The 9,531-nt window shown below is 43.8% G+C and overlaps 1 protein-coding gene across 1 annotated transcript in view; it reads left to right on the forward strand.

The window, feature by feature from the left end:
• Nucleotides 1-7,404: 7,404 nt before the first annotated feature.
• LOC105503051 (keratin, type I cuticular Ha3-II) overlaps nucleotides 7,405-9,531 on the forward strand; it is a 6,392-nt gene continuing 4,265 nt past the window's right edge. The window contains exons 1-2 of the mRNA XM_011929781.1: nucleotides 7,405-7,796; nucleotides 9,228-9,310. Coding sequence (XP_011785171.1) covers nucleotides 7,449-7,796; nucleotides 9,228-9,310 — 431 coding nt within the window. The 5' untranslated portion in view covers nucleotides 7,405-7,448. The remainder of the gene's footprint in view (nucleotides 7,797-9,227; nucleotides 9,311-9,531) is intronic.

The raw sequence follows: 9,531 nt of genomic DNA on the forward strand, positions 1-9,531 counted from the left end.
CCCACTTGTTATACCTGACATGTTGTCCTCCAAATAGGCCCTTTAAATGCCATCCTTACCTTTCCCCTCTTCAAGTTTATTATTTCCCCTAGATCTTTGCTCTTATCCATAATGTTCTTCCATAGCCTCTTTATCATTTCATTTTCTATAATTCCAAAAAAGGCCAATGTTCATTAAGCATCTCCCCCAAAACATTAATCTTGCCCCACACCCCACTTGCCTCATCTCTGAATTTTTAAAGCTTTCAATTTTATAGGCCACAATCTCAATTATCCGTTTAATTTAATCCTATCTGATTAACACAACTACAATCAATCTACTGTGTGTGCCAGGTATTGTGGGCAGTACTGAGAAATACAAATAAGTGAATCCCAGTCTCGGCCCACAGCATGTCTTACAGTTTAGAGTGCATGAGACAAAGCTACAGCCATCATAGACAAATATCAGTGTGGCTCAAGAAAGGTGTAGATAAAGAATTATGAATTTCAGAGGTGTGAGAGAATGAAAAGAAGAGGCTCCAAGAAAGAGGGACCACTCAGTCAAAGCCTTGAAAACCCAACTATTCTGTTGATATAAATTTTGTCTGCCTGTCTCGTTGACTGCAGGCCCTTCAGAAGAGGCAATATCGTCACCTAATTAAAGCCTATGTAAACCATGGAATACTGTAAGTGGAATAAATAAGGAAGAGTAAAACTAATGAAAATTCACGAGGTTATTAAAACTTTATATACTTCCCATAGTTTCAACTTCAATCAACGATTACTGTATGATATTAGCATAATTCTGAAATAAAGTTTGCTGGGAAATGTCTGGTCAGATGAGTATGTGTAGGCCATAGAAGAGGGAAAGTTTTGGCCAGGCACAGTGGCTCACACTTGTAATCCCAGCACTTTGGGAGGCTGAGGTGGGTGGATCACGAGGTCAGGAGATTGAGACCATCCTGGCTAATATGGTGAAACCCCATTTCTAGTAAAAATACAAAAAAAAAAAAAAATTAGCCAGGCATGGTGGGACGCACCTGTAATCCCAGCTACTCAGGAGGTTGAGGCAGGGGAATTGCTTGAACCCAGGAGGCAGAGGTTGCAGTGAGCCAAGAACGTGCCACTACACTCCAGCCTGGGTGATAGAGTGAGACTCTGTCTCAAAAAAAAAAAAAAAGAAGAAGAGGGAAACTTTTCTTGAGCATGAACTTTGCCTGGAGGAGTTATGAGGTTTGTTTAGAAACTGACAACCCAATTCCCAGCCTAGAACAGAGGGTAAGTGTGGTAATAGGAGATGAAACTGCAAGGTAGTTAGGTAGGAGCATGTTTGGCAGTGCTCTGAACGATTATGCATGAAATTTTCTTGTAAGGGAGTTTGCCATATGATGTATCTGGCTACTGTGTATAGGTTGGGTTGTGAGGAGTCCTAGAAGCTGGATGAAATAGAAGGAAGATCAATTAGTAGGTGAGAGACAATAAGGACTGAGATAAGTGGACATGAGTGAGGCAGAAGAGGGGTAGATTTTAGAGGCAAGGCTTAAATATGGAAGCTGAGTAGAGGTAGAGGAACAATGGAAAGAGAAGGAAGGAAACTAGTACCCATCACACACTGTATTAGTCAGGGTTGTCCAGAGAAACAGAAACAGTAGGCTATATATAGATACACAGAAAAAGATTTATTATGAGGAATTAGCTCATGTGATTATGGAGGCTGAGAAGTCCCATAATCTGCTGTCTTCAAGGTGGAGGCCCAGGAAAGCCAGTGGTATAGTTCTAATCCAAACCCAAAGGACTGAGAATCAGGAAGGCTGATGGTGTGAGTCCTGGTTTGAGACTGAAGCCTTAAGAACTGGGAGCATTGATGTTAGAGGGCAGGAGAAGATGGATGTCCCAGCTCAGCTCCATTCTCATTGGGAGTGCAGGACTGAGTGTAAGAGAAACAATGACGGCTCTGGAGAGGGTTTGTGGAACTAGCCCGAGTTCCATTTTGAGGTGTCTGTATCTGTCTTTGCTCAGCATAGCTTACTACTGATCTGGCCTATTCTCCAGACCCTCTCCTGCTTCTCCCTTAAGGGTCAGTAAGAGAAATAATTTGCCTTTCTTCTGCCTTTTGGTTCTATTTGACTACCCACATTGGAGGACACCTGCCCACCCTGGTGAGAGTGATCTTTATCACTCTTCTGATTCAAATACTTCAATGTTTCTTTTAGAAACACCTTCACAGACATACCCAGAAATAATGTTTTACCAGCTGTCTGGACATCCCTTGGCCCAGTCAAGTTGATACATTAAATTAACCATCACAAACACCTACTATGGGTCTGAAGATTTTCAGCCTGAGAAAATGAAACAACAATGAGTCTCCGTTGGAGAGACCTGGAGAAGAATGACTAGATATAAGGGAGATGTCAAAGAGCTGGGTAAATAAAGATGATAATTAGAGCTATAGGAATTGTTAAGACTGTCCAATGGAGGCTAGCAGGGTATAGAAGAACCTTGAGGAGCAATGATAGAAACCATAGAGTTGACCTGGGGCTCTCCAAAGTCCTTGATGTGAGGTTCAGCCTTGCTTTTGCCAGATCTTGAGGACAGAGATGACATCTGTTTATAAGCAGTTTGAGAGGGAAGTGGAGAGGCACCTTAAGTGACATAGAAGTCAAAAGAAGTTGGAGCTTTAATGAAAGAGTTATCAGTAGCATCCAGGGCAAGGACTGTGAGAACCAGACAAACCTACTGTTAAAGCAACGGGGAGAATCCTGGTGACTAAAAAGAGAACAGGGTTTGTGGGATGCTGAGGGAAGAAGCTGTATTTCCATGTTTTTTCATGTCTGTCTCAAATCCCCAACGTGATAGTGAACGTAATGCAAAAGTTCAACACAACACATTTGTACTCAGCTGACTTTGCTTTATCTTCTGTGTACTGTCAAAAGGTCTTAGCATCTGCCCTCTCCCCTGATCTGCAGAGCAGGATACATATATAGGTTTTCATTCCATCTCTGAGTGGGCCCTGGATCCAACTTTCTCAGGAAGACTAGCACCACTAAATTACATCATCCTGGATTGTGTCATGTCTATTCTAGACTGAATTGATAGTCTAGAGTAGTCAAAAACATAGCATAGATCTCGTGGTAGCTGAATTATGAGAACACATGGACACAGAGAGGGGAACAACACACACCGGGGCCTTTTGAAGGGCAGAAGGTGGGAGGAGGGAGAGGATAAGGAAAAATGACTAATGGGTACTAGGCTTAATACCTGGGTGATGAAATAATCTGTAGAACAAACTCTCATGACACAAGTTTATCTATGTAACAAATCTGCCCTTGTATCCCTGAATTTAAAATAAAAGTTAAAAACACACATAGCATCGATGAACTTTATATTTTTCTGACTTGGTTTGGTCCCTGAAGACTCCAAGACTCCATTCCCTTTGGGAGTCCAGGACTGAGTATAAGAGAAACAATGGTGGCTCTGGAGAGGGTTTGTAGAACTAGCTCCTGAGTTCTGTTTTGAGGTGTTTGTATCTGTTTTTCCTCAGCCTAGCTTACTGCTGACCTGGTTCATTCTTCAGCCACTCTCCTGCTTGTCCCTTATTAGAAGCCCCGTTGAACAGGGCCAAACCTGTTGGCTTAGCTCCTGAATTACTCCTTCAATTTCTCCTCTCAATGTGCTGAGGCTGGAGGATTGATAAATTGGCAACAGTTGCCTTTATGGAACAGTTTGTGGAAGCCCTATCTTCTGCTCTTCTAGGAAACTCTAACGGACTGGCCCAAAACCATGGGCTGGGGTTGGTATTGGACAATGTTTCTGTTTTTCTAATTCCTCTCTGGGATCCCTCTTTGGCAAGAAGTCCCTCTTCTTGCTCTGTGTGCATGCAGTGATACAGCTCCTGGCCTCTCCTTCTCATTTGTACACATTAAAACATAATTAATTTTCAAGTAGCCCAGTGTTACTTTGTATTTCTAAAAGAATGCATTTTACATTTCTCATGGTGAGAATTTCAAGCACCAGAGCCTGGACATTGGAGAAGATAGCTTTGGGAAGAAGGAGGAAGGCCTCCTAATGCCTTTGAAGTTCCACAGCAAGGAAGGTGGCCTCAGCAGAAGACCTGTCCTATGTCCACTCCATGGTTAAGCATTGCTGGTAGGTTTTCATGTACTCTCTTCTATGGAAATAGCCTGGGCTTCCATAATAAATAGCATCCTTAAACCTCAACTGCAATTTGCTCACATCTTAAGACCAGAAGCCTCAACCACAGCATCTGCCGCAATTACATGGGCATGTATAAAACCTTTCGGTTTGTTAGGATTTGATTTGCTCATCGTGTTTAATGAAGGGCCATTGAACAGAGACAATAGCATCACCCACGTAAAGGTAAGAATTCGCAGTACACAGCAAGTGGAGTAAGTAAAAAGCAATTGCCTTCCAGACTTTGTGAGAAGCTAATTGAAACTTGGTTGTTTTCTCAAGAGACCCAAGTTCTTCCAACTATTAGTATACAATGGCCAAGTAGCTGTGCAGAAATCATAGTTACTTCTACTTAAGATGTGGGAATAGTTGTGTTTTCCAAACTCTGACCTCCACTTTTAAAGACACAAGGATACTTATCTCTGGATTATTCCACTGTGACTGAGGTAGAAGCTATAGTAATGGTTATAGGGATCCCCATGGACATATTTACTAGTCTGTGACACACTATTCCTTTCCTTTTCTTTAAAAAGTGCCGTTGTCGGATTTTCCTCTTTTTTTTTTTTTTTTTTTTTTTTGAGATGGAGTCTCGCTCTGTCACCCAGGCTGGAGTGCAGTGGCCGGATCTCAGCTCACTGCAAGCTCCGCCTCCCAGGCTTACACCATTCTCCTGCCTCAGCCTCCCGAGTAGCTGGGACTACAGGTGCCCGCCACCTCGCCCTGCTAGTTTTTTGTATTTTTTAGTAGAGACGGGGTTTCACCGTGTTAGCCAGGATGGTCTCAGATCTCCTGACCTTGTGATCCACCCGTCTCGGCCTCCCAAAGTGCTGGGATTACAGGCTTGAGCCACCGCGCCCGGCCGGATTTTCCTCTTTTGAAGCTTGGGGCATAGAAGAAGGAGAGAAGAACACAAGGTAATTAGAGAAAAGCTAATGAATTCAGCTATTTGCTTTATATTATTTGATCTCATCCAATAGGACTTTAATCGGCCTGGTACTGATTTTAAACGAATATGCCCATGCCACATCTCACTGATAGTGGAATCATTTTAAAGGTAGAGATTCAGTCGAGGCACGGTGGCTCACTCCTGTAATCCCAACACTTTGGGAGGCCGAGGCGGGTGCATCACCTGAGATCAGGAGATTGAGACCTGCCTGGGCAACATTGGGAAACCTGTCTCTACTAAAAATACAAAAATTAGCCAGACACATTACAGGTGGTGCGTGCCTGTAATCCCAGCTACTAGGGAGGGTGAGATAGGAGAATCGCTTGAACCTGGGAGGTGGAGATTGCAGTGAGCCGAGATAGCACCACTGCACTGTAGCCTGGGCAATAGAGCAGCAGAGTGAGACTCCGTCTCAAAAATAAAATAAACAAATAAAATAAAAATAAAAATAAAAAAGTAGAGATTCGGGCAGGAGGGGCAGAAAGTTGTGGATTGTGATTGTAGAGGAGGATATCAGTACCTTCAATGCATTCACCCTGGAAGACCACTTGTTTGCTCCAAAGCTTCTGTCCTTTATAAAAGCATATTTGAAGCTTCTCCTTGGAAATGACTTCCAGAGTCACCCAAGAAAATGCACATTATTATTTTGCAGTCACAACGTGTTTCTCACCCATTAAAGATGCTATGCAGCTTGGTTATTCACCCTATGCACTAGGTGTGGTTTCAAATGATATCTGGTTGGTTCCAAAAATAAACACACCCTTAAAAGATGAAGATTGGCCTTCAATGAGGATAACCAAAAGAATGTGTCCCAGGCTGTGAGGGCAAGCTTGAAGGAAGGGTGATGTGAGAAATGGCAGATCTCCTGTAGGAAAAGAATTCTTGTATGGCAAGACTTAATATGTAGCTTCCAAAAGGAACAACTTGGAGTAGTATCTTTCAGAATTTGAGCACTGATAGATTAAACATAAAATCCTCGTATTTCCTAGCTCCATCTGGAACACATGAGAGCAAAGCATCTGCTTGCCAAAATGTGCCAATGGTCATAAAATGCCACTTCACGCACATGACATAGTGGTGGCTTTGCAGGGCCATTTACTTTGGAGAACTAGGCTTGGATATTTTTCCATCAGATCAACCAAGGGTTTCCTTTTTTTTTTTTTCAAGCTTCTAGTGGGTACAATGCATTTTCACTTAGTAAACTTCCTTCCATCAGCATAGAAGTGACTTTTGGTTCTTTAATAAATAAAAAACAGGCTTGTTATTTTGTGGCCCGTTCTAATTTAGGATATTGTCAGCACTGATTGAGTTCAGTGGAGCTCAGCCTGTATTTCTGCATTATTGCATCTCAGTACTGAAAAGATTGGAAGAGAGAGACACGTAATATGACAGAGAGAGTGTGGACACTGGAATTACAGAGATCTGGTTTGAATCCAGGCTCCATCACGTAGGAGCTCCGTGACCTTGGGAGACCTCTCAGAGGCTTGGTGTCCTTATCTACAAACCCTTGCAGCATTCTGAGAGGACTGAAGGAGCTGGTGCATATGAGGTGTCTGGCACAGTGCCTGGTGCACAGTGGAGACTCAGCAAGCAGGACCAATCGCCAGTGACAGAGTCACACTGTGCACAGGCATGCAGCACAGTGCTTCATGCAGACTAGGTGCTCCCAAAATTTTAGTTTTCTTAACGTTCTTGTGAACACTGAATACCAGTAGAAACAGAGGTGGGTGGCTTCCTGCAGCCCCACAGGAAGAGGGTAGAGTTGCCTCCATCTGTCTGGATGGAACTGCAAAGGGACCCTGAGCCAATGGCCTTATAAGTCGGCTTCCAGGATTCCCTATCACATAGTCTAGTTTCTAGATGGGTTTCCTCACATGGCTTTTCTCACAGAGTCTTAATTGAATACGAACTGCATGAGACACAAGCCTTTCCTCATTTAGGAGAAAGAGGCACAGATATGTCCCCTACTCTGGGGACAGGGCCCAGCTGTCACTCTAGCTCAATGTCCCATGGATGAGCGCTGCTGTGGGCAAGGTTGGTCACTTTGAAGCCAAACCATGAAGCTCTTACTTAACCAATCAGCATGTTTTGTGAGGAGTCCTGACTTAGCAAGAAGCCAGAGTGAAACATTTTATGAGGTATAGGACTCAGGTGAAGTGGCTAAATAACAAATGGAAAAATCAGCAAAGGAGGTAGAAAGGGGGAATGCTTGACACGGTTGCCACACCCACTGCTGACAGAATATAAAGCCCTGGAGAGGACCAGGGCTTATCCCAGGGAAAAGGAATCAGGTTTTGAAACTGACTTCCAGAGCTCCACTGCCTCCCTGCACCATGCCCTACAACTTCTGCCTGCCCAGCCTGAGCTGCCGCACCAGCTGCTCCTCCCGGCCCTGCGTGCCCCCCAGCTGCCACGGCCGCACCCTACCCGGGGCCTGCAACATCCCCGCCAATGTGAGCAACTGCAACTGGTTCTGCGAGGGCTCCTTCAACGGCAGCGAGAAGGAGACCATGCAGTTCCTGAATGACCGTCTGGCCAGCTACCTGGAGAAGGTGCGTCAGCTGGAGCGGGACAATGCGGAGCTGGAGAACCTCATCCGGGAGCGGTCGCAGCAGCAGGAGCCCTTGCTGTGCCCCAGCTACCAGTCCTACTTCAAGACCATTGAGGAACTTCAGCAGAAGGTGAGGAGGTGGGCCCCACACTGCCAGCTTAATGAACTACTTATCTATATTTAACATACTAACCTGTGAATGGATCTAAGTCTGTTCACAGTAATGCTGAGAATGGTAAAGACATAGATTCACTGGCTTAGGTATGACATCAAGTAGTCTTAGAAAATCTGTTGTAGAACCACAAGGGAAGGATGCAGGCTGGTGTTAGAGTGAAGCATTAGACCAAAATCCGTCATAACAATCTTATATGGCTTCTTACTCCAAACCAGAATATCTGATTTTTTGGTTTGATTATGATATCCTGGTTTTGTTTTCAGAGCATTATAGCATTTTAAAAAAGTATGCACCTGATTTATTTTCTATGCTAAGAATTTCCTAAGTAAATCTCCAAATATTTAAAGCCTTTCAAAGCTGCAGCAAAAGATAGTGTTTATGGCAACACAAGAGAGTCGTTGACTCCAGCAGTATCTACAGACATATGGACCATCCTCTAGAGCAGCCATGTATACAGATGACAATATGGGGCCATCCATTCTGGAGGAGAAGTGGATATAAGTAAAGAGTCCACAGAGAATTGGGACTGAATACCTGGTGTAGGTTAGGGAGGGATCCCAGAAGAGGCAATATCTGAGTAAGGTTTGAAGGATGAGTGGGAGTTTATATCCAATTGTACAAGCCCTTGATTCTTGGAGGGAATTGACTGTCCACTGTTCTGTAGATCTGGAAAAGTAGATGCCAGGAAAGGGTTGTGCTATTTGAATATCATTCATTTATTTACCCAGAGTTGGAGAGTATTAGGCACAGTGCTGGGATGGGGGATAATATACTGAGTAAGATGGTCTCTTTCCTTCAGGAGCTCACAGTCTAACAGGGCAGATAGATGTGGAAACAAAATGATCACACAAAGGTCATAAGAAGTGTTATCGATTAAGTATGTGGGCTACACAAGGGGTCCTGCTAGTGGGTGAGGGCACTCTGGGTAGAGCAAGAAGCTTTTTGCAAAGGCATGAACAAGGGCAATATGAGGGGAGAGTGGAGAGAAGTCAGCAGGTGGAACAAAGTTGGTATGAGTGTGGGATAACCAACTTGTTCTGGCTTGCCTGGGACTTTCCCCATTTTAGCATCCCAGGAACCCCTCAGTCCTGAGTAAACTGGGATGATTGGTCACCCCACTCTTGGGTGACCCTTGGATGCCCAGTAACCTCAATTATTGCAGGAAGTCGGAAGCAGATAAGAATGGAATTCATAATGAATTCACATTGGTTGTCCTGGTTTTGAAATGGTCAGTTTTATGATCAAATCCTCCTTTTATCCCAGAGCTGAAAATCTGGAAGCACTCAAAGCTATTTGGGAGGAATGTGGCTGAAAGAAAATAGCATTTCACTTTAAGGCACAAGGCATTTCTGGTATAACCCATTTCATGATTAATCCTATCCCCAGATCCTGTGCAGCAAGTCTGAGAATGCCAGGCTGGTGGTGCAGATCGACAATGCCAAGCTGGCTGCAGATGACTTCAGAACCAAGTAAGATTTTCCTAACCATCAGAGCGGTCTCATAATGGACAGGCTGAATCGCAAAGTGATGAGCTCCCTATCCTGGAAGTGTGGAAGCAGAAATTTCTGGATGATATTGGGAGGATTCCTGTATTGGGTTAAGATTAGGTTAAATGTCAAAGCCTCTTCAATATGTGCTCAGATTCTGTGTTTTAAGTTTTTTTTTTTTTTTTTTTGAGATGGAATCTCCC

Source organism: Colobus angolensis, unplaced genomic scaffold, assembly GCF_000951035.1.
Source record: "Colobus angolensis palliatus isolate OR3802 unplaced genomic scaffold, Cang.pa_1.0 Scaffold83, whole genome shotgun sequence".
Taxonomy (NCBI): domain Eukaryota; kingdom Metazoa; phylum Chordata; class Mammalia; order Primates; family Cercopithecidae; genus Colobus; species Colobus angolensis.